The sequence below is a fragment of the Hippoglossus stenolepis genome, chromosome 12 (assembly GCF_022539355.2).
Source record: "Hippoglossus stenolepis isolate QCI-W04-F060 chromosome 12, HSTE1.2, whole genome shotgun sequence".
Lineage (NCBI taxonomy): Eukaryota > Metazoa > Chordata > Actinopteri > Pleuronectiformes > Pleuronectidae > Hippoglossus > Hippoglossus stenolepis.
In genome coordinates, this window is record NC_061494.1 from 5070303 (window position 1) to 5096017 (window position 25715).

At 42.1% G+C, this 25715-nt stretch overlaps 2 protein-coding genes across 3 annotated transcripts in view; one reads left to right on the forward strand and one right to left on the reverse strand.

The window, feature by feature from the left end:
* Positions 1 to 16422, forward strand: part of LOC118119362 (inositol polyphosphate-5-phosphatase A) — a 149982-nt gene extending 133560 nt beyond the window's left edge. Inside the window, exons 13-16 of one of the 2 annotated variants that reach the window (XM_035173266.2) lie at positions 8755 to 8866; positions 12818 to 12886; positions 14213 to 14249; positions 14640 to 16422. In XM_035173266.2, coding sequence (XP_035029157.1) covers positions 8755 to 8866; positions 12818 to 12886; positions 14213 to 14249; positions 14640 to 14689 — 268 coding nt within the window. In that variant the 3' untranslated portion in view covers positions 14690 to 16422. Of the gene's footprint in view, positions 1 to 8754; positions 8867 to 12817; positions 12887 to 14212; positions 14301 to 14639 lie in introns of both variants that reach the window. The other variant, XM_035173267.2, reaches the window with a different exon arrangement.
* Positions 16423 to 17783: 1361 nt separating this feature from the next.
* On the reverse strand, positions 17784 to 21791 carry nkx6.2 (NK6 homeobox 2). The gene is made up of 3 exons (XM_035173270.2): positions 20837 to 21791; positions 20079 to 20251; positions 17784 to 19701 (listed from the first exon to the last, which is right to left on the reverse strand). Exons 1-3 carry the CDS (start codon positions 21267 to 21269, stop codon positions 19453 to 19455), a joined length of 855 nt encoding a protein of 284 aa, XP_035029161.1. The 5' UTR covers positions 21270 to 21791; the 3' UTR covers positions 17784 to 19452.
* Between the last annotated feature and the right edge of the window lie 3924 nt (positions 21792 to 25715).

The window sequence follows — 25715 nt, forward strand, 5'->3', positions numbered from 1 at the left end:
TCTGAAAGTGTGGACGCCAGGAGTTTATGCGTCAATGAGAAGGGTTGATGTGTTTTAACACGATGAGGTATAGTGTGGGGAACAACATTCAACAGCTTTTTTTGTTGTGTTTTTGTTGCGTCGTGCAAGATGCAACAAAAACGTATGAGCCTCTTGCAGTTACATGAATACACTGACATTTGTCATTGGACCTGGAAAACTTGGATTTTTAAAATGTTCGGATGCCAACCAAAAAATGTACATTTTGGGAATTGGCTAGCAGAGTGACAAGATTCATATCTCTCTGGCACTTTTTCCATTTAGTCCATGGCTTAGCCAAACCTCTCCTTAAGCACATATGGAAAGCTGGGAAGGTGTTAGACCTAACAGGATGGCTCCAGTCCCATGTGTTTGTCAAGTCTAGACTTTGGAAAGAAGCAGGGGACCAGAGTGTGGCCCGGAGGTCAGGAGGTGAGGCCAGTGAGGAGACAGAAACATAAACAGTTGTGTCTTCACTGTTTGGGAAGCACCCTGAGAACAGCGTCTTCATGTTGGCTAACATTTCTTAAAGCTGCAGGTCGGTGAGGACGAGCTGGGAAAGTCTACAACATTCACAGGTTGGTGAAAGAGGAAGGTCAGAATGACTTTGCGCCTCAGATGAGAGAGGTTTTTGGTGGCACTAATGGCTGCCTGCCAGCTCCTCAATAACTGCTAATAAGTGCATATGAGTGAATTATCAGGGCAGTGGAGAATTCCTCAAGACTCCTTTGGAGCTCATAGGAAGTGCTCCCACAGATGGCTCTCCTGTACACAGTCACTGTCATTGTTCTGTGAACAACACTCTTCCCACAACACTCCTGGCCTCTGAAGGCATGTACGGATGATGTCACCCTTATTACCCTATTTCACTGTGAAAACATTATTCCTATAGCCCTATCCTATATGAAGGAGGCTTTTTGTTCTCTGCACTGTGAACAGCCTTGCTATACTGGAGCAGAGGCACCATATACGGCCCCACAGAGGTACGTTTAATGACAACGTTTGGTCATAGCACTGCGTCCGAGCTACTGTAAGTGTGTGGCTCGTGTTGGCTCGGCGCCACAGCGGGATCCAGCGTTACAGGCTGATCTACTGAACAGGAACATTGTTTTACAACCATCAGCGCATCCATCATTCTAACTACTAGAGAGCCTGTGAAAGTGATGAGGGTCCATTGTGGCGATAATAGCTGAAGATTGTTCGCTGTCATGTGTCATTGCCTCTTGTCTGGGATGATGCCACTGAGTGGGAGGCTTTGTTTGAAACACTCTTACATGGAGAGAATCAAATGGATGCCATCTGTGTCTTCTCGTCTTCATTTAGAGCAGCTAAAGGCAGAACATGTCATAGCTGAAGCCCAGCAGGCTGTGAGCCATGAGCTATTGATGGCATTTCACTCTGTTTGTACTGCACTATGCCAATGTTGTGCCTGCAGCCTCCCAGCTCTACAAACTGAAGCAAACATCCAGCTTTATTGATAGCATTTGGCCGATCTTTTTGAATCTGTGCGTGCGTTTGCGTGTGCGTGTGTTTTGTCAAGCCTCCCTTGACAACGGCAAACAAACACAGCCTTAGAGGCAGGGAGTCGTTCGAAACCCGCAGTTTCCAACTTTTTAGCCAATGCCAGCCCAGCACTGGCCGCTCCAACCTCCCACAATGAACCCTTGACCCCATGTCTCAGATACTATGACTCTTATCTGTAGCTGCTAGCCCTGCCTGTATTTAACAAGTTGTTATTGCCCTCATTAAAAAATGAGCAAGCGAATAGCCTCATTTGTCATGATGTTGAACAAGGTATTAGCTTTTGATCAAGAGATAGGAGCAGAACACCTGGGCTGGAGCTGTCAAGTCAATTCAATTTGACTTATGTACAGTAGTACCAATTATAACATGTATTATCTTGAGGCTTAATACAGAGTAAGGTCAAGAACTAACATTAATAGATGGAGATAAACACAATATTTTACCCCATGAGCAAGCGCTTTGAGACAAGAAGAAACCTCTGACAGAACTGGACTCAAGCTACCTCCACACTACTACGTTTTAGTTTTGAAAGAAAACTACTCAAATGACTTAAATTGAGAAGTTTGGAAATGCCTTTAGCTCTGTTGTAGTTTGAAAACACTGGGGCTGCGTTTAAGTATGGATGAATAATGCAGTCACCCGCATTTGCTTCCTGATTGGTTCTTATCAGTCACGGCTCCATTACCCACTGCGAATATAAAATGCTGTAAACACTTACTGCTGGTAGTTTTCTGTAATTAAAGCTGCTTTCAGACATGCACTGAACTCCGGAGAATCTCTGGAAATTCTGATGACGTATGTGTGAACGCAAATCTCCAGGAGTTTCTCCTGCCTGCCCCCTAGTAACAACTCTGAAGAATGTCCAAATGAGCTCATGTGAGAACACAGCAGGAGATCCTCCGTGGGATTAACTGCAAGCGAGTAGGTGTGTTGATGATGATTCTATCACATGACAGACACAAAAGTGAAAATGCGGTGCCATACATGTAGAAGACAAAGCTGTCAGGATAGCGTTTGTTAATAAGAGCCAACGCTGTTGTTGATGTGCTGTAAACAAACACGTGATCGCCTCCGCAGAATTTATACGTTATGTCCTGCGTCCTGCACCATCCCTCACCTGAACACCCCAGAGATTTCTGTGTTGTTGTTAATGCGTTTGACTGAAGAATTTCCTGCTGCCTTGTTCATATGTGAAAGGCAAACTCTGGAAAAAGTCTGGACACAATTCTCTGGACATCCTCCGGAGTTCATGTCTGAAAATGGCTTAAGCTACAACAGAGTAGACAATCTACTTCCTGTCTACACCGGCACGCATATGCCCAGTGTACGTGAATGGTATACGTTTTGGGTGTATTGGTATGAACAGAGATTATTACTGATGCAGAGTTAAAAGACTTGTGTGGACAGTTTGTTTTCATTTTAAAAAAGTCTTTTTTTCCCCAACATATTAGTATGGACGTAGCCTCAGGGTGCAAAGTCATCTAGACGTCTGCTGGGTTGAGAGGAGAGAAACGAGGAGAGGGGCGAAAAGAAGAGATCAGGAATGGGAACAGGAAGCACTGTCAGACAGGAAGCACTGTCAGGTTGTAATAATATCCATTCCAGGACTGAGTGTCCAGTCTCAATGAAGATTGTCGTCTGGCCTGCATTTTATATGCAGCATTTTATCTTTTTAATCTTTTTTATTGTCAATTGTATTGGTGTGTGTGTAAATACAGTAGCTTGTAAATTACAGTAACGTATGTCCCAAGAGCCTCACCCTCGACTGGGTGAGGCTGGATGACACAGGTGTAGCCTGTGCTCGCTGTTTTTTTTTTTTTACTGTTGGAAGACAAACAAGCTGACATCGACCGGAACGCATGTGAGTAATGTGTCAGCAGCCAAGTCAAACATTAAACCCCAAACCAAGCATGAATGAATGAGCTCTCGATGGCTGCTGGAGGGGCTCAATGTGCGACTGTACACACACGTCTCATCTGAGATGTGGTCAGCAACACAAAAGAACCAACGGCAAAACAGTATTCATAGAATCAGCCTCACACAACAGGGGATGGCTGTAAAAGACCATAAACACCAGTGAGAGACAAAGACACAAATATTTCAGTCATCAATCAATCAGCAGTGTCGATGTCATTATTCAACACTGATGTCGGTCAGAAACTTTTCTCTAGTCAGTTTTACTCTGGAACATGACAGCTTGTTATGCACTGTCAAGAAAGTGTGAGACTAATCTTTATACTAGGTGTCCTGGATGTAGAGATCTTTTTAGCTCTCTCACTTTTGAACCTTCACCGACTCTGCATAAAGACAAAGATGCTTTGTACCAGTTTTATTCAGTTTGGGCATTAGATACATGCTAATGTAGCAGGTTAGCAGGTTGTGCAATTTGTAAAAATAGCGACAGTAAAATGGTTTTACAAATATTTCATTGATATTGTTTGTTTTCAATTTCACCTCATTCCAGGCTTAGTTTAGAGTTTTGTTGTCCAGTTCTGAGCAGCTCCTTCATTTCCTTTGTGCACTGCATTGTGGGAGAATAGTGTACAAAACAACACTGACAAACAAGTCTCATTTCTGCATGCTGACTGATTTTCATCAGCTCTTGATTATTCCACTTTAACGAAGTGAACCCACAGATTTGAGTTATCATAACTGTGTTCATTTGGAATACGGCTTTACTTGATGCAACCAGATTTCAAAAGACTGTACTTGATCACTAAATATTGTGGCCTTAAATTAAATGACCTTCAAAATAAGACAAAACAGTCACTAAAACAGATTTTCACAAACGCCTTCCGTAGTGCAGATTTTCAAAAACCCTGGTTTCTATGTTTCTGTGTGTACTGGAGTACTGTGAGTATTTAGGAAACAATGACATCCCAGTTTACTTTGCGCATGCCCACTGCTGCCTCGTGTAATAACCATTAGCCAGAAAAACAACTATGGGAGCTATTAATGGTTTGTACTTGTTTCTTACAAGTTTGCAGCTACATTTAACATTACTGCACCACATTAGTGACATTCATTTCCCTCGCCCGATAGTTCTTGAACCACAGTGTTCTTTTCTCGTATTTAATGGATCGGTGGTGTAGACGTTATCATCACCTACTGGTCTGCTTGTTTGAGCCTTTGTAGTCATTTTTGTGTTCACGTCTAGATGGCGATATTCCGTAAAATGAAGGTCGCGTGGAAGTAATTGTTTATTTTTTAAAGGTAGTGTAAAGATTTCTTTATAAAGAAATATCCACAGTCGTGTAGACAAGACCTCTCTCTCAACAAAACTATCCACATGTCATAGAATGTATGAATTTCATGATGTTGTGAACCACCAGTTAAAGTCAAAAATGTAAGAACAATTTGGCTCTGGTGCATGAATTAAGTTTAGGAAGTGAGAGGTACATGTTATTCCTAATTGCTTACAAGAACAGAACACATTAACTCCTTAACATCCCTGTCAGAATGACGTGGCAATATGTCCATTTTACCTGTGATTGTGGGACTCTCAATTATTATTAAATACACACATAAACATATCTATATATATCTTGGGCTTCGCTGCCTGTGGCTCCATCCTCTGTGCTGGTGCTGACAATAGGGTCCTCATGATGAGCTGGGCCCCAGTCACCTGGCTCTCTCCCTGGATCTGACCCTTCCACCATTCAAAGACCCTGAACAGTCTCCTAGAAGAGAAAAAAGGTGTTTTCCATACTCCTAACTCCACAGTTCAACACAACAACAGGACTAATGTCATTACTATTTACAAGTCTAAATACAAGAGGGCTTTCACATCAGAACTTGGAGACAAAAACTAACAAACTTACCTCAGTGTATGCGCGTGTTCATTTCATCTGAACACCATATATGTTTATGTGTGGATACCTTGAAGTGCAGCTCCCCCTCCTATACAGGTACACAATTGTTGAAGTTATCAGCTTGTCCCATTAATTAGTGTAATTAGTCTTGCTGCAGGCAAAAAGTGTCTGATATGAGCTGACGGCCTCCAGCCCACACGCCCGTTTACCTTCCCCGATAAGTTTGTGAGCTCGCTAATCAGACACATTAATCATTTTGGCCCCAGCGCCCCGTTGGACTGTTTGCTGTTGCATTAAGACTTGTTATCTCTATTGGAGCCAATGGAGGGTGCGGTAAAACAGAAAGGGGAACAACCTACCTGCCCACACAGGGACACAGAATGGCCCTTTAATGGCCATTGTGCAGTCTTTTTAATCAGCATTTACAATGGCTCGCTGTCATCAAAAATGAAGGAACGATAGCAAAGTTTTGTTGCTGAAGTGCTTTGGGAAGTTTGCTATCAGGCGGGAGTTCATTGTTTGAAGGAGGTGAGGGGGGAAACTTGATTTTCTCTCAATCTCTTTAACACCAAAATGACCCCAGCTTGTTAGTCAATAAAGCTATAACAGAGTCCCTGATAGGAGGAGGATTGTTCGCAGGCTGTTTGAGGCCGGCCACCATCCCACAGGAAGCGGGAGTATTCAGGCCACCCTGAAGTCGAGCAGCTCCACGAGCCCTTTGAAGACTTTGCTCTCTTTCACCCTCACTCTGCCTCTTTCTGTCTGATCCATCTTTATCCCCTCTCCTCTGCCTCCCTGTCTATCCCTGCGTCACTCATCCTATTCTTCGTGCTCTTCTCCATTCTCTTTTATCCCAGGATCACTTTGATTAGCATACTAAAACCCCCATGCATTTCCCCCATGGTTTAAGGGCTATTAATGCTAATTGGAGGCAGGGAACTTCTCTAAGTAGCTCTCAGCAGGTCTATTTGTACACCTGGTGGGGGCTGTGTGTGTGTGTGTGTGTGTGTGTGTGTGTGTGTGTGTGTGTGTGTGTGTGTGTGTGTGTGTGTGTGTGTGTGTGTGTGTGTGTGTGTGTGTGTGTGTGTGTGTGTGTGTGTGTGTGTGTGTGTGTGTGTGTGTTCGGGTTCGCACAGGCGCCCCAGCCTTAACCCTATTCTCTCGGGCAGCCATAAACGAACTGACAGATACTGTATGTACATTATTTACAGAAATGGTCAACTTGTCAGCACATATCTATAGATTATATTGTAATAACTGTAATCTATGTATTATTGTCAATGTCGTCACTATGCAAAGAATCCTCTTGAGGGCGAATAGGTCATCTGTTGCATTACATTTCAACAGTTTCACTCAGGATTAGTCATTTTTATAACTAATCCCCAATAAAATCAGTTTTATTCATCTGATTTAAGATTGATATTTATTTATTTTATTCTTTGTTTATTTTACTGGGAAACTGCTTATTGATCAGCTATATAGATGATTTAAACAGAGTGCTGGTGTTTTGGTTCATGTATAAATGCGATATGTTTTCAAACAGTGGCGAATGACACAAAGTCATCAATAGTATCTGAAAACCTTTTTTCATTGATAAATGTAGCTTTACTTTGAGTCTAACTGGAAGAATCTCACTTACTTTTAACGTCTTGTTCTCATAACTTTATTCACGTTAAAGAAGGGCTTGTCGATATGGTTAAAATCATACCAAGATAATAGTGTTCACGTCAGTGGATATAGATAATTATCACAATAAATGTCACATTATTATTTAATAATAATAATAACAGCAAAACATTTAATAAATCTGATGTAAATCAATTGTGTGTTGTATCTCTTTACTGTGCACAATGGATAAGCAATATATCGATATATATTAGTCTTCTATATTGCTATTGATGAAAATTACATTATTGATATTGTTTTCTTGCCCAGCCCTATAATAAATTGACTGGTGATGTTAGGGCTTCATCACAGTCGAGAGGCTTTGTACCATGCACAAAAGAGACACGGACGAAGATGTCAAGAGAGCTTTTGGTGATGCGGTGGTGTTAATGTGCTGTAAACACAAACATGTGATTTCTGCAGCAGCATTAATATGTTACCTCCTCCCTCTGCATGCTGCACCACCCATCACCTGAATACTCCGGAGAGTTTTGTGTTGTTGTGAATGCGTCTGAGCGGAGATTCTCCTGCTGCGTTGTTCATGAGTGAAAGGCAAACTCTGGAGAAAGTCTGGACCCAATTGTGTGGACATTCTCAGGAGTTCATGTCTGAAAACGGCGATGCTAGCACTTGAACTAGTAATACCTTAGTTGGGACAGCAGCATCAGGCACATAGTAATTTGAATGCACACATAAAATCACATATAAAGCAACCACGGCTTAATGCTTATCAAACACATTCTGCCTCAGCACAAAGTCCAGTTAAGCCATCAGAGCTCGGTAAGTGTGAAGAATTGAAGTGTGTGTGGCGTGTGTGTTTATTTTATCATTAGGATATCACCATCCTCGCAGAGGAGGCACTTTGTGCTATGCTACGGTTAGCACGCGTGGCACTGAAGGAGCAAATTGGATTGGTATTACAGTATGTAAGCCCTCTCTTACATCCTGATGAGCGCCGACAAACAAATTGGATTGGTGGCGTGTAAATCTGAAGCACTTTGATGAGTCGAAGGGGCAAATTGAATTCTCAACAATGTAAATCTGTATCAGCTCAATGGCTCCCCTCTCGACTCCAGCCCTGCCGCCGCTTAAATCATTCGATTGTTCACTGCTGTTCCAAGACACAATCTCTCTCTCTCCCTCTCTCTTGGCCATTTGCCGCGGCACCTAATCTGTTTTTGATGACCGTGTAGGGATGTAGCGATACATATGGGCAACTGGATCTCCCTCTGGCCCACTCCTCCTAAAGCTCTCTCATTCCTCCTTCTTCGTTTTTTTTATTGTCTTTCTCTCTCACCCACAAACACACACACACACACACACACACACACACACACACACACACACACACACACACACACACACACACACACACACACACACTCACAACCTGTACAGTTGGCAGAGAAAGAGCGTTTGATTGAGCTATCCATGTGTGTTGATTCAAGAGATTACTCAGATGATTGGTCATACTAATGGACCTCCTGTTTTCTCTGGAAAACATTTTGATCTGTCTCTGAGATAAGGCAGATGACGTGACGTCTCATATTTATGACTCCGCCGCAGCCCTGTTGATTCACATGCATCATATTTATTGCTCTCCTCGTGGGCTTTCCTTTATTGTCTCCTTTGTGCGGCACCGTACTGGAATATAAAGTCCCTTATTACCTGGATAGCATTTAAACGCTCATAAATTACCGTAGATGTGACTGTATTTCTGATTGTGTCTCCTCAGTTATCCGTACAGTGAAGACAGCAGTCAGGGGAAGCAGTACATGAACACCAGATGCCCCGCCTGGTGTGACCGAATCCTCATGTCTCCCTCTGCCAGAGAACTGGTCTTAAAGGTGAGTCTCAACCTGATGCTGTTTTCCGCTCAGAAGTAACCGCCCCTCTCCTCTCTCCGCTTCAATACAGGGCTCTTTATTAATGCCTCGCTCTTTATGTCTACAACTCCATCGTCCTTGATCCACATCACCCTCCCCTCCGCCGTCACTTCACAGATGGAAGGATGAGTTGTCTGTGAATATTAATTCGCAGCGCTAAGCCACGGGTCCACCCAGACAGTACATATATCCCAGACTTATAGAGTTACACTGGGCCCCATCTTCTTCATAAAACCCCAGATCTGTCTCCTTCCTCAGAGAGTCAAACCCTGCAGGACCCCGCTCAGCACTGCAAACTGCAGCCAATCTGCCACCTCCATACCCTCGTCTCCCTCCTCCTCCTGTACAGCCTGTGTCTGTTTACTTTTGACTCTCTTAGTTTTCTGGATGAGGGTTTTTTTCCTGTTGTGTGTTGGACGTCAGGAACTATGTTACAGCTGTGACTCGTTTATATCTTTACTCCAGTCCCTTCAGACTGAACGCCAGCTGAACGATGGTCGAGCGCTGATTGAACAGAGACAGATAGAATTTGTATCTAAGTCGCAGACGTTACCGCTGGCGACAAGCCGTCATTGCCTCCCTGACAAGCATCATGGCATCTCGTGAGAAAAAGGAGCGAAAATGTGTACGTCCAGCCGGGTGTCATGTTTCCATCACAGGCGATCGGAGCTGTAGCCGATAAATACCCCTGACTACTGCAGAGTCATTTGACCCAGAATAAATACAGATTGATCCTTTTCCCACTGAAGACAAAAGCCATTTTAGTCCAGTGTGTAAAGAGCTGTAGAGATCTGTCAAGCAGCTTTGCAAAGGTTTCCCTGATTTGTTCATACGACCTCACCATTCGAAATTTTTAAGAAAAACAGTTGCTGAGAAAACCAAAAATCAGTTCATTAGTGGTTTAGATCCCTAAATTGCGGATTGTTAGTCACTAAACTCAACTTTGACTCTAGAGGCCTGAGTGTTTCCAGAGCTGGATCACACAGGCTTTCATCTGTTAATGTGTGTGAAAGAAATGCAGCAGTGTATTGTACAGTAGCACGTCACAGCAGGGGGCTGCTCAGGAAGTTTGGCTTTGTTTGTCGGCCACAAATGAGAAATTCCTTCCTGATCTTTCTTCTTTGACTGAGCATCACAAGGACTCTGCAGCCACTCGAGAACAATAACACTGATCACTGTATTACAGTTCAGGCTCGTTCATACCTCTTCGAAGAAGTTTCACCTTAGACATGATGTAGTCACGTAACATATAGTGGTTTGCAGACATGTCCTGCGGAGGTTCTCTGCAGAATTGGGTCTGGATTTTCGGCTCTTATCACCACAAACTCTCTTGACATCTTCGCCTGTGTCTTCTATGTGTGTGACGCCGCCATTTCTCCCAGAGATATTTGTTCTCTTCTTGTTTGAAAAAAAATACTTTTTACATCTGTCTTATGTTAGAAGTGTAATCAACCCCCCCAACTCGGTTGCAGTGAATCCAGTGGGGGATCCCCTGCTGTGTTCCTACATTGACTTTTGCTGACTTTCTGTGGACTTTATACGAGGGGGTCAGGCGGAGGAAGTCCACAGAAAGTCTGTAGACTCTCACTGTGATATTTGCATTCTCGCATACACCTCCTTCTAAGAAGAATCTCTTAAATTCTGTCTGAAAGCAGTTTAAGACGTGCACCTCACTAAAAATGTCGCTACACAATACAGACCACAACAACTGATTGGTCTACTCGGTAGCATTGCATTTGGGAGCATTAGGACTCAAGCAAAAAATTCATGCTAACTCTGCCTTCGTCGGTTCAATGGTCGTACGCCTTATCTTCCCGATGTTGTCTCTCTGTCCTACGTTGTATCGGTATTTCAGTAAAGGTACCTCTTGTAGAGAATGCAGGAGGCAGGACATGACGCAGGAAAAACTCTGGAAAGTCCCAAGCTACTGACTTGGACATTTGCGTTCTCACATACAACCCTTACGGAAGTTTTCAGGAGAATATCCGGAGCTCAATACTTGTCTACTTGCAGCTGCAGAAATGCAGCACAGACTCTCGTGCTCTAGAAACCCTGCCACCTAGTGTTTTGGCAGTGTAATTGCAGTTGCGATTCTCACAACAGCGTAGCCTCTGCACCTACACAGAGGTGTAAATCGGCCTTCAACTGTGAAAAGCAGACTGTAGAGCATTTTAAATAATTTCACCCAGTTTGTTTCACCGATTTAATGTGTCTGAATTATAAAAAACAGTGTTTCTCATACACACACACACACAGCTGGGTTGTTGTTTGCTTTTCTTCCCCTCAAGCACCGGCTAATTGCTTGTAATGCAGGGACAGAGTGGAACAGTTAGTGTGTTCGCAGATTGGCTGATGATTCACTGAGCACACACTCTCCGGCTCTGAGCATTACAGATTGTTGAGACATGGGCCCGTAAACAGCCCAGCGTGTGGCGTCATCTATCATGGCACGGTCGGTTAACTCGCCATCATGTTATTTTCTGCTTGCCGAGCCCTAACACGCCAAAGGTTGCCCGCCGGCCGTGCGGCGCGGCACCAGCTCCGGGAGCGCCAGTAATGAATGTTTAGCCGAGCGAGCGCTCCCTCTCTGCCGGTGGGCCCCGGGTAATTTGTTTATCTGTCTAAAGATTATGCAGCCCGAAAATCCACAATTTTATGCTGCCTTTGTAAATTATCAAGTGTGTGTTTGATGAATGTATCTCCGGCTGCGGGAGGCAGCGGCTCGGGGCCGGCTGCCAGACAAATAGAGAGGTGGCAGTGCGTGGCCCGCTCGAAAAGGTAGTGAGGTGGAGGCGCACGTGTGCTGACCCTGCTCCGCTGCAGGATTGGTCTGAAGTTAATTTGGATTCTGCTTTATGGTTCATTCTCAAGCTCTCTGTCTCTTTCGTCTGAAGCGCCAGTGCAGATCACAGACACAACTGCTAGCACCCACCCACCAGCCTGTATGTGTGTGTGCGTACGTGGGGGTTGGGGCGGCTGTTTAAAAAGTCTTTAGTTCAACCAGACAAGTGTGATTTATTCTCCAGTCTGCAGATCCATGTGTGAGTGGGTAACAGCTTCTTTGTGTGCAGAAAGTGATATTGAAACAGGATTCTCTCAGATAGGCACTTAGATTACGGTGGGAGTGTATTTGGTCGAGAGGCAAATGTCCACTTTGTAAATCACTGCTGCTTCTCATTTCTCTTCGCTGCACCGCACCGACTGCAAGTTTCAAAGTGAAAACTGTGCAGAGTTTCTAAAGGTGCGTTCACTTCAGTGGAGACGAGCTGTATCTGTAAGAAGTTTAATACATTCATTTGAAAGAATCTAACTGAAGACATTTATATTTGTGATATTTTCTGAGATATTTATAGATGATAAAGATAGCATCATAAAACTTGCTAATTTAGACGAAGATGTTTCTGATTCTTTTTGTCTCTGTTAAAAAAATGTTTTGATTCTTGCCTAAAAAAAATATTATTTCTAGTCGTGGTTCTTTACTAATATCCGAGTGTGTGAGTTCCTCTTTACTACATATCCAAAGTGAATGATGTGAAAAATGTGAATATCAACCAGAAATACATACTTGAACTGGTGACACAATCTTACTGGGGCCTCAGTAAATTGTCGTAACAGCTCCACTACAGTATCCACCTCAAATACATATCTGAACCTTATATTTAAATAAGTACCTCTGCTTTTATTTTGAAAGGTACAACATAATCCTGCTAATTGTGTTTAATGAAGCTGCTGCCTTGATTGCTCATTCGTGAACGTGTCATAAACCACGATACAAGCCTGTAATGTCTGTGCCGTGTAAACACAAACACGGTGCTGCTGACTGTGCATCACCGCGCGACAGCGTGTGTGAGTATGACTGTTGTTCATCACGTTTGTTTCACAAAATAATGTGTTGGTTTTGTGTCTCTGCAGCCTGAAAATGAAGAGAAGTCTATAGTCTATGACAACATTGGGCCCAATGTCTGCATGGGGGACCACAAGGTAAGAGGGGCCCTGCCCACATCCTCACTTTGTGTCATCGTGTTGTGCTGTTGTGAAAAAGGTGTTGACTGTGAAGTGTGATTCTGAACAGAAAAGAGAGAGACTTTTCTCGACACATGTGAATCAACTACCTTTATATTATTCTATTCTATATCTATTATGGTACAACTGGATGTTAACATATTGCAACTAGAATGGCAAACCTCCGCCAAGGCCAGTCTCCTTATCAAACCACATTTAAATTCACTAGATCCAGATTTTTATTCAGATCTGCATCAGATTGCTCACACTCATAAATATCAATCCTCTAAACATGCCTGATTTGTTTTTCATCCAGATCCATGAATTGTTCTCTCAAAATGTTTAAAAGTATCCTATCTCACAATTTTAAAGAAAGTGAAATCCTCGAAACTTCCCCTGATCTGGATCCGCACCAAAATGTACTGGGTTCTTCCCGGATCCATACCACAACTTTTGATTTCGATTTTTTGGATCAAGACCCATGAATTATTCCCTGGGAAATCAGTGACAATCAGTGAAAAAAATCCTCTCTTTCTGTTTAAAGTGATAAAAAGGCCTACTACGATTTTATGTAATCCTGCTAACAGAAAAACAACAGTACTGGAAACACAGCCTCCTTGGTGGAGGGAACTATAAGAGTATCATATGCTATCAAATGTTTTAAGAGTTGGTTTACTGCATCATTATCAATGCTTTTCAACAAATATCTTATAATTTCAGTTCATGTGTTTAAGTTGCTCTTCTAACATTGTGTAAAGGTTTAGTTTCAAATGGACAGAAAGAACATTTTTAGCATGAACGATCCTTCTGATTGATATTGAAATTATAAAAAGAAGAATCTTTTAAAAAGTAGGAGAGAGGTCATTTCAGCCGAGCGCAGTTTGTATTTTCCTCTTTTCGTGAAGCTGACTGTATAGAAAGCGTTTAACACTGTCGCTTCAGTCTCTGCCGTGTCAGACGGAAGGTCTTGTGCTGAAAAGAGGCGCCTTAAGTCAGGTCTTTCATCATCGCTTAGTGAGACATATGCAGTAGTGTGTGTGTGCGAGGTGACCCGAGCACGCCGGCAGATACTGCGGCAGCCGTCACCTCCGAGCCACACAGTACTGCTAAAATCACGGCTGGCTATGTTAAAAAATGTCCGATGTAGTTAGCACACGGGCACAAAGACGCAGGGCCCTGGTATGTGAGTTTAACCTGTGGTTCATAGGTGCTCAGAGAGGGAGAGAGGGAGCACTTGTCCCAGAGAGCATTAATAACTTCAGTTTGTGGTCTCTAACTTTGTTTCCGTCTCTGTCCCACTGCCAGCCCGTCTTCCTGTCCTTCCGAATTACAGCGGGGGCAGGTAAACCTAATGCAAATAAGCACAAGTGTTGTGTGGTGCAGTGATGTCGTGGTAAATATTAATTTTTTTCATTATTATAATTCTTCTTCCCATTGTTGCTATTGTTTGATTTGATTTGCTTGAGTTCTTCATTACTTTGCACACATTTCCTGAAAGGCAGATTGCTGACTGTTTGAAAGTTTTATTCCAGAATAAAACATCATCAGTGGAAAAATGTGACATGATTGCTTAAAATGCTCCAGTCATTTTAAGAAGTTTACTTACAAACTAGAGCCTCTGCATCTCATATGTTAACGTAGAAAGAGTCGGCACCAGGTCATTTTACTTTGAAATGAAAACTTGGAATTTGGCAAAATAAACTTTTCCGTTTTCTTTTTTTCTCCTCTACAGGGAAGTGTTGCCAAAGGGGGGAGAACATATTTCGTGAAGCGCCTCTGTGAGAACACCAGAGAAACAAACCGCACACACACACACACACACACACACACACACACACACACACACACACACACACACACACACACACACACACACATACACGCTCAAAGAAACACGACACACACACGTATGCACACACACTTTGCACAAGCGTACACTGAAGAACACAGACAATTTTTCAGCAGTGCTGACCAGTTGCAGTTGTCCTGACACCTCATTCATACGAAAACACCCGGCCCCTTCTCTCTCCATAAAACACTCGCTGAGATGTGGACGAGCACCCGAGGGCCTGGCTCCAGACAAGACACACATCGCTGACCTCACCGTTGCCATGCAACCCCCATTCCCCAGAGAAGAAAGAAGCAGGACGGACGACTCTTTTCCACGCCACAGCCTCCTTTGCCAAAACTCTAATTGAAATCAGTCCTACTACACATGTTTAGACACCGTACTCGCCATTTTTAGGTATGCCTCTATGTATAGAAGCTACTCTCCATACAGTATGTAAGGTGTTTTAAAAAAAGAAAAGTGCAATGCAAAAAAGTTGTATATCTATATTGTTAGGATTATTTGTACATTAGACAGTATAACATAGAGTTGTTGATGGTTTTAGTGCCGTTCTCTTTTTCTGACCAAACTTCCTGGTCCCTTTGTTGGAATAGATGGATCTTATCAGTTTATTTCAACAGTTTATATACATATATATATTTTTTGTTTTGTTTTTTTGAGTTGTTCTCGTTGTTGTTGTTGTTGTGTGCACAACACACTGCCATGCCTGACACATCCATTGAGTCTCATTTTATATACTGTACTTTTTAAAGAGATAATTTATAATTCTTACCAAAATGTTTATGCTGAAGCGCGTGCAGAGGGCGAGCAGCGACAGTGACCTTCGACGAGTGTGCACACGAGGAGAGGAACAGGAAGTGCTCCTCAGCGACTCGTTGCCTATCCAAGAATGTTTTAAGCAGTGCCATAGACCATGCAAGTATATAAGATATTGTTTCATACATAGCACTCTCACATTACTATTCTTACTCTAACTTATTTCTATAATATTATGATTCTGAATGTGATATTTTAGATAGGCTTGGGTATCCTTAAAATGTAAACTTTTTTTGTCTATTTTTGTTACTGCATTATGGTGCCAAGTATCCTACACAGAGATGAAGTGTGTAAGAGTTATAAAAAAAGACTTCAGTCAGATGGTAAAGGTATTGATTATGAAATGTAAAAAAAATATAGAGAGAAACTCTAAAAGGTGGAGGACGAGCAGGAAGACTTGCTTTGTATTTGTTTTGTATGTAGCCTTCAGCAGCCTTCACTGCAGATCATTTGAGCATTACAGGGAGCGATCAGAGACGCTTCTTTTATCGATTTCATTTACTACACTACAGATTTCCGACCGTGTGAAGCCGTCAGATTGATCCTCCTTGATTTTTGTTTTTTATTTCTATCTAAATCACCGCAAGTAGAAATGATTTTGTGCCTGCCGCAGAATTTATGTTGTCTCGTGTGATTTGGTTCATAGGCAAAAAGTTATATATAAGAAAACCAGAACCCTGCTTGTTTTTGTTCCTGCTGGTCTTTGTGAGTTTACTGTAGGAGTATAAGCTGCAGTTTTTCTTCACTCCATCTTATAAAAAGGCAGATAGAGATTTTATTCTAGCCCCTTCGGCCTGGCCTCTACTGTAGGTGATGCAGTTCTCAAGCAATAAAAACCATTAGAGCTCAATGGCTGTTTGTCCTCATTTTACCTCTTTACTACACAATTACTATATGAGAAGGTTTTCATCCAGGCCTTCAACAGTTGGTCTTACACACCATCATCCGTGTACTAATACAACACAGTCATAGGCCCATAGCGAGGAGAGCTACACAAGTTCTCTGTTTCCTGCAGGGGAGAAGTGAATGTGACAAGAAGGGACTGGAAAATGTTCCTCTAAACAGAAAACTAATTCCTATTGGAATATATTTATAAGGTCGACTTTATGTTGGATATTCATATTGTCTTTCTATTTTTGGCTAATATTCCCATTCAATGATTTGTATTTTAATTGTTATCTCTAAAGAAATCTAATTTACAAGTCTTTACCCAGGCAGAAGTGAATGGAGTCAAATTTACTGATAGAAGCAAGAGGCCAGAAATGATTCACATCAGTCCATAATAAACTTGTTGTGATATCTGAAAAACATGTTTAAATTTTAACATTTCAAACATTATATGTATGTATAGTGTATTTTTAACTTGTGTAATACTAAACCTTCCTGATTATGAGTCTACGCTCAGTCAATCCAACAATTCATTTAGAATAATTTTGGATTATTAGATTTTAAGGATGATTTTGTAAAAGATAGTAATAGTGCAACATTTAAAAAAGCAAAAAACAACTCAATATAAATACTAGACACTGATTTGTCTCAATAACATTTAAAGTACCAAAGTATCTACAGGAGGAAACTGTTCAGTATCAGTTTCTCATCACATTATTTTCCTACTTCGCTGATCTGACAGTCAGTTTTCACTTCATGTTCAGATTATTAGAGATTCTTAAGGATGATCTGATTCCTGATTGGCTGAATCCAGAGGAGACGGTGCAGAAACTACAGTGGAGTCACAGAGGTGCAGCGGCGTGTTACAGACAGAGGGGGCGCACCTCTGTGAGAAGATCTCCACATTAATAAATCTCCACCTGAAACATCACAGGCCCGAAACACAGACACTTATTTTATACAATAAATTTAAATGACTTCAAATAAAATTCAATAACTTTAATGTGAACCATCCGTTTTCATTTAAAGAGCAAAGACTCACGGGACGGACTTTCTTTTTAGTGGATTTCAGTCAAACGGCGGCCCAGAAATAATTCAAATAACAATATTAACAATATTTAAAAAATAAACAGGCCTACTATAAATAATAATTGATTAATATATTAGATTGACAATAATGATGGGTTGATGCTTTAAATCAAATACCTCCTATTTGACAGCTATGGTAATTGTAATTTGTAGAAGTTATATTCCCCAATTTTATACTCAATAAATAAGTAAATAAATAGCCTCAAAGCTGAAGTTAAAAACAAGACTAAAATGTTCACAGAATTGTTTTTATTTATTATCCGATTTTTTTAGCCTATTATTAGACTATTATTGCTGATAATGAAAATAATGATGATGACAATAATAATAATTATTGTTATCAGTTCCGTCATGAATCATTCAGAATAAAATATAAATCATTCTTAAATCAGCATTAATCCTCTAAAATCACCCTTGTTGCCAATAACGAAATTCAATTATTGATAGTCATGAATTTGTCTTTAATTTATATTAAGCCCATACATTCAAACAAACCCGTAATGAAAATAAAAAAACAAAAATGCTTGTTAAATAATTTATTCATAATACAAAGTGTTTTTTCTTCCTATAACCTTCCCGGAAGCAATAATACTCTTTTAATTCCAACATAAACCTCGGTGCAGTTTTTCTGTTCCGCTGTGAGTTGAGGTAAAAACATAAACTCTTTCAAAAAGAAAATCCCAAAAGAAACGAAAGGGTGTGACGTGGTTAAAACAAGCGGGGTTTCTTCCTTTACAGTGATTATTTACAGCGTTTTATACATTTGTGTGCCGGTGCTGAACAGAGGATTGGAGAGGGAAAAAAAGATGGAGAAAAAGGGCACGACTTTAACTTTGCAGGAATCAAAACCAAGCAGCGGGAATAACCGGGAGGGAATAAGCGCGTCAGGGCTGCGGAGGGAAGAAAGAGGCTGCCACGTTTCCACAGGCGGAAACAACATAACTTATTATTCAGTAAAAAATATATATACACAATCTCACGTACATTTTTCATCCTCAGGCTACAGCACAAAAACCATTCACTCGTCTCAAACCCGCGCCCCCTCCAAACATTCTCCCCTGCTCGCCTTCTAGGACAGTGGATACCCTGGTTAAACTGAGCTTTAGAAGCATCACAGGCCCCGTTCACACCTGACACAACGTAACATGCGTCTGAGATCCGGATCAGTGTTGGCTGCGGATAAATCCCCTCTGGTAAAAGGTTAAACAGACACCTGTCGTGAGACTGCGTCAAAGGAAAACGAGGCTTTTGTTTAAAGAGGTTTAAAATCACACAAACAGCTGAATTATTGAGGAAATGAGACAATAATGTCACTTTGTTTTCAGATGAAAATATCGCATCAGTGCTGACAGGACTATTCCCATACAGGGCAGACGTGACCCGCACCCTTCAAGGTGACAAGAGGCCGCACATTGTGTGTGTGCAGGTGAAAATAAAATAATGAAACAAGTGTCATTAGCTATGAGAAAAGTGAATCAGCTGTATTCGTTACTACCAAAGCGACTGAGTCCAACACTGATCCGGAATGTTGTATTTTACATTTACACCTGTTGTTGAAACTCCTCTGGTATGCGTTAAACTGCCAGATACAGTCCGACATGTGTGTCCTTTTTCACCGACAGTCTGCAGCTCTGCCTGGAGTCACATCTCCGTGCATACAGTGCGTGTGTGTCTGAGTGAGTGTGTGCGTGTGTGTGTGTGTGTGTGGGTGTTTAAGTGGGTTCGGATGCAGCCAAACGCGTCTTCCATGCGTCATGGCGCACACTTGGATTTCTCAAAATTGCGCATCCCCCTCAGACGCATGTTCGCAGCAGTCAGGTGGAAAGGGGGTCCGAAAGAGTGCGTCGAGTCCCTGTTGGACTCTTTGCCCCCACCCCCACTTTTGCCCCCCCAGCTGTGGGCATCACAAAGTGTCCGAGCTGTTGCTGCACGGGCTGATCAGCGCCAGGTTGGTGGCCTTGTGCTTTTTCAACAGTCTCGTGATTTTCTCGTCGTCCGAGTTGGGGTCCAGCGGTTTGTTGTACTCGTCGTCCTCCTCGTTGTCCGAGCTCTCCTTCATCTTCTCCGTCTCCGAGTCGTGCTTCTTCTTGGCCGTGGCCATCTCCGCCGCGTGCCTCTTCCGCCATTTGGTTCTCCTGTTCTGGAACCAGACCTGTGGAGGAGGAGAGGAGGCCGGTGAGACGCGCACAGGACGATCAACAGGTCCGGATAAAAAACAGGCGATCAAAATGGCACAACAACACAACAGCAGACACGGTGCACTGGCTCTAACACATCACACAACAGGGGCCAATAACCCTGTGTGTGTGCGAAATGAATAGCAACAGCCACAAAGTAAGTCAATAATAGCAACAACAACAACAACAACAATAATAATAATGTTATGTGCAATCATTCTGTAGTAATAAAATAGATAACTCCCTTGGCCTGCGCTGGTAGTAATGGTGAACGAGGTGAAACTGGTGGTAATAATATTGTCTACATGTTTTCTATGTAAATCGTAGTGAGCAGGTGCTGGTCGGTGTTTACCTTGACTTGGCTCTCGGTCATCCCTAAAGAATAAGCCAGGCGGGCTCTCTCCGGACCCGCCAGGTACTTGGTCTGCTCGAAGGTCTTCTCCAGGGCGAAAATCTGCTGCCCTGAAAAAGTGGGTCTGGAGTGCTTCTTCTTTCCGTCCTTGTCCATCATGAGGCTGGCCTGAGCTGCAGAGACACGCGCACACACACGGTTAGAACATTATTACAGTTAAAGTTACACACATGCTTATTCAACTGCGCTGCTGTGAAGCGTCAAAATAAAAGGTCAACGCGTTTAACTTCACATTCAGCCGCAGATATTCCTCAAAGTGTCTGCGCAACATGTGGAGTTTACTAACTTATTATTTACATGATTTATAATTCAATGTGTTTATTATTTAACAGGTTCCAACGTCCTGTCATGTGTCACATTATTATTATGATCATCATCATGTTAGTAACTCTTCTGTCTGACGCTCAAAAACACCATGTTGTGAAAATAAAAGAGTTTAATTCGTTTGGGGGGGAAAATCTATAAATATTCAAAATTATATTTTAGATTTCCTGTAATCACAGTGGAAAATAAACTATAACTGGAGTTATTTAGCTTTGTGTAATGACAGAGTTCTTATAGCTGAATAATGTCTAAAATCACAGGAAAAAATCTGCCATTTCACAGAGGAGCTTTTTGTAGTTTTTCTGAATTTCTACAAATCCTAACCTAACTTTTAGAAATGTGCAAACAGAGAGAGAGAGAGAGCCGGGACTTACAGGGACAGTGGAGCCGCGGGTCCCTCCAGGGATTGCCCTGCATCACCCCGGGCCAGAAGATGGGCGCCCTCCCCGGCAGCTCGGCCAGGGGCTTCGGGTACCGCGACACCGCCGGGCTGAAGTACATCCCTGCCGCCGCCGCGGCGGCTGCGGTGGTGGCCAGGCCGTTTATCCTCGGGAAGCCGGACAGCAGCTGCCCGGCTGTGGTGATGGGTCTCCCCAAGATGTCGCTTATTCCGTGCGGAGTTCCTAAGGCGAGGTGGGAGTTGAGGTTGGACAGCGAAGGCGCCTTGAAGCCCCCCGGGCCGTGCTGCAGCGCGTACGGGAACAGGGACGTCTTCATCTCGGTCATGTTGTGCAACGCCGCCAGCGGGGTGCTGCCCAGGACGAAAGCACTCTGCCGGTTAGCCTCCATCTGCCCGATCGCTAACATTTGTGGACATGAAACACCAGACTCGCTCGGAGAAAAAGAACGGCGAACAAAAATAAGTTCAGGGGAGAAAGAGAAGGCTCGGGGCGGGCTGGTGGTGTTCAGGAGTCGGGCCGCTTCTCCCTGTCCCGACGCTTCCTGGAGGAGGAAGAGGAGCAAATGTTGGAAAGTTGAGCAGCTGCGAACTTCTCGTCTCTGAGGAAGATCTCGGTCCAACTCCCAAAATATGGCTCCTGTGCTGGTCTGTGTGTCGGTGGGTCAGCGGGGAGAGAAGAGCATGTGTCCTGCTCAGCCTGCGGGGAGTCGGTGAGCCTGAGGCGGGGAGTCGGTGAGCCTGAGGCGGGGTGTCAGTGAGCCTGAGGCGGGGTGTCAGTGAGCCTGAGGCGGGTGCAGTGAGCCTGAGGCGGGGTGTCAGTGAGCCTGAGGCGGGGTGTCAGTGGTGTGTCAGTGGGTTTGATGGAACCATCAGCTCGTCTCCTCGCTTCTCTCCGCTCTGCTCTCACTAAGGCGCCGCCAGCTGATAACAGCGCCGCCACCTGCACCAGCCTTATTCCCATTGGACGAGGCTGAGTGAGACAGCGACGTGATTGGACGAGACGGGGACTCCGCTGCTTCACACGTGCGTCTTCGCTGGAAAAACGGTGCCTTAACTTACTGTCGGAAATATTAGCTTTTTTAGTTTATGCTGCAACACGAAGGAGCCGTTTCATTGCGTCAGTGACTGACTGAATTGATTAATGACAGATGATCAATCATAGTCTGTCTGAAAGTTACGTTACAAGCAGAGTCAACACCAGAACAATAACAAAGACTGTGTTATAAATATGTATATATATATATATATATATATATATAGGCCTATTGGCCTAAGCACTACAAAGCCAAAGTTTTCTACTTTTGGTTTTTTTAAATGACTTACTATTTTAAACTGACTTACTATAATTTGATAAACTTTACAGACAAAATTCCTCCAAATTTTTTGCACTAAATAGAATATACAACAACTGTGTCCGCATGCTAATTTGTATCCAAGCCTCATTAAAGCCTCTGGCGGGCAGGGTGTCTGAGGAGACCCTGAACGCACCACGCAGCCACACTATTAAGATCTTGTTAATGACGCGTCTCCCACTGTGGAAATCATTGTTTCCTACATGTGACAAAGAATATACATTTACATTATAAGCTGCTGGCAGACGATGAGAGTATATTAAAGTGGGACAAGACAGAGAGGAACAGATCTGTTATGATTTTAGTGAATATTATATAAATGACAGAAAACAGAAAAATAAGTATGTTTAGTCCAACTTGATTTGTAGTATTTTTTTCAATTTGTTTTCAGTGGATTTATTCGATGTAAAATAATGTGGTCATGACTTCTCAACCAGTTACGATGTTTTTATTTTAAATTTCCTTTGCACAAACTGTTTTGTCACTGGGTCCTAGATGATGAGGGATAAACTGAGTTATTCTAACTTCGTAAAAAGAAATAACTTAACATCACCTTGTTGACTATCCCCAGTGTTTCATGTTTTTTTTTATCATCTGAGAAAAAAAACCTGTAAAAAAATAAATAAAAGTGCAGCGGATCATTTAAGAGAAGCTACAAAGTCTTTAAAGGACGGAGCTGGATTTTATATGAGGGAGATAATCCCTGAGGGGTTTTTTGGGGTTGGCAAAGTGTGTGTGTGTGTGTGTGTGTGTGTGTGTGTGTGTGTGTGTGTGTGTGTGTGCAGTCATCACTCTGAGTGCAGTAATATTTTATGGAGATGTGAGCAGGTTGTAAGAGTGAAATATGGCCACGTTAGCATTTGAAAGGCTTCAGCAAATGCACCTTGCTGAACCATTTGCTCACCGGGGAAAGATTGTGGATTTTAAAAAGGTTTTCAACGCGAGGTGATTCACAATTTTGACTGTATTTCTCCGGCCTGAAGGGATGCACACATACACACGGTTTCTAATTCTGTTAATGTCCCTCTGTGTCTAATTTATACCCGTATATTTCCCCCTGATGATATACATGGATTTTATTATCTTGTTTTAAGGTCTTTCTGAAAATGATCACTATAGGAGAAGCTGTTGGGTGGAATGATGAAAAAATAAAAAGCGCTTTATATAGATTTCCCTGCAGCTCAGCCTGCTGGTCCATGTGATGATGGTGAAGTTAAACACATGCAGTTAGAGGCTGACCCAGTGTGGGATCAATTACACAAAGATTGGCACCTTCATCTGCAGCCAGTGAGCAGAGCTGCCAAACGGCCCGTCACCACAAAACCATCAGCGCAATTCAACACGATGAAGGATCTGGATTTTGATCTCGTAAATCTACAACTAATTTAAAGTTTAAACTCTCAAAAGCAGATTTGTTATAAAAGAAATAGACGCGGGGCTTATTAAAGAAAGAGAAAGTGAAAATATTGATTCATAATTGTTTAAAAATATGTGAAAGCAATAAAGTAACAATGAAACCAATTAAATAAAATGTCCACTTTTAAAAATGAAGATATTGACAGACCTATAGCCAACATAATTATCGATTATTGCATGTTAATGTAATAATAATAATGTAATAATAACAATAACAATTACGAAGAAACCAACGGTAATATTAATAAAAAATAATAACAATTAGAATAATAATTAGAATAATAAGTATAATAATAATTAGAATAATAAGAATAATAAGAATTATAAGAATAATAAGAATACTAATTTAAATGATATTAGGATTTTATTCACATCATTTCCTCATATATATTTGTGGTAGACTAGCACAGACCTGTTGCTCTGAGTGCTCATAGCGCAGTGTTCTTGATGCAGTAAACTCTATTGTGGATTGTTGGCCTGCTGATGGCGCGTATCTGCCGCAGGCCTTTGTCCCGCCATTGACTGGAAATAGGTTAATAAACAGCGTAAAGATAATCTTATCTGAGTGGGAGCTCCACACAAATGTGAATTGACAGCGCAGTGACAGAGGAGATAAGCAGATGTTTGGACAAAAAGAGGGTTGTTGTTGGTTTGGAGCCGGTGGACGTGCTCAGTCACAGGGGACGTCCAGCTGCTCCAACAGCACCCACTGTCTGTCTGCCATTTAAAGCGACTCACACTGAAATATATACGTCACAGATAGACACTTACATACAGTCTAATTTACGCCAAATTTCACCAACATTAAAAAAGTACATTGCTCTATGATAAAGGCCTAAAACCTGCTATTTGTTTCAACAGAAAATATTAATTCACAAGCAGGTCATGAGACAAGTTGAAATATTTAATTACTACTGTTCTTAATAAAGTTTCTGTCTGTGAGCACCTAATGAAAAGTCTGATGGACAAATAAAGACTGGGACCCTGTCAAACTGGAGACTGCATGTAAATGGTGCAGCACAGGAAATCAAAGGAACCCTGTTTAGTTTGTCTAGGAGCGCCCTCTAGCGGCTGGAAGTGAACCCTACTTCATTTATAACGTTTCCCCCGGATGAGCAGAAAATAAAGACTCGAAGGGGCCATGTTGTAACTGACTGACACATCAGCAACATCTGCAGTTTCATTGAAACACCACTGTTCAGAGAAATAAAATAAATACTTTAAATAGATAGTAACATGGGGAATCATTTCAGAGAGGAAGCTCAGATAAATGCTATTGCAGATAATCTGTGCAGTTGTGAAGGAACATTTTTGTGATTATTAAAATTGTTACTGGTTACTCGTCAACAAAGAAATTAGTTTCTGAGAAATCATGTCAGGAGATTTTCTTTTTTCACTCTAGTGTTATTGGATATAATTTGTTATTTATGAGCACCAAGTTAAACTTTCGTGTAATGCAAAGTTGTACCATTTTGTGTCCGTGAAACAAAATGGTACAACTTTGCATTACACGAAAGTTCCCCCCCCTCGTAAATAATTTGATATTGAGCTAAAATGTTAGCATTTCGTCACATTCCACAAAATGACAGAACACCCTTTGCTTCTCAAATGTTGATTGACTTTGTCAGTGAGTCAGAATACTGTTCTCCTACTGTCCCTCTACTGACTTACCAAAACAGGACATCACAACATGGCCTTGAAGCTACTCAGTAATCCTTTTACAATGTATATGATTTATATAATTCTGTCACCAATTACACATAGATTCATAGTAATCACCAAGAACTGTCGTGAATACTAGTAAATTGTGTGTGTTTCACACTGGAGGCACCATAGAGAACACACCAACATTTAAAATATAACATATTACTATTAGTTTTTTGATTCACATCGTATTTTCTTACTTCTATCTCAGTGAATATCTCAAATAATCTCAGTGTATGTGTGAAACACATATTTAATCCTCTAACTATGGTGCCCTGACTTCCTAACAAAATCAGTAAATAGACACTATCCCTGTCGCCATGGCTCCCTCTAGTGGCCACGAACAGAAAACAACGATCTGGACACAGGTTGCAGATGATA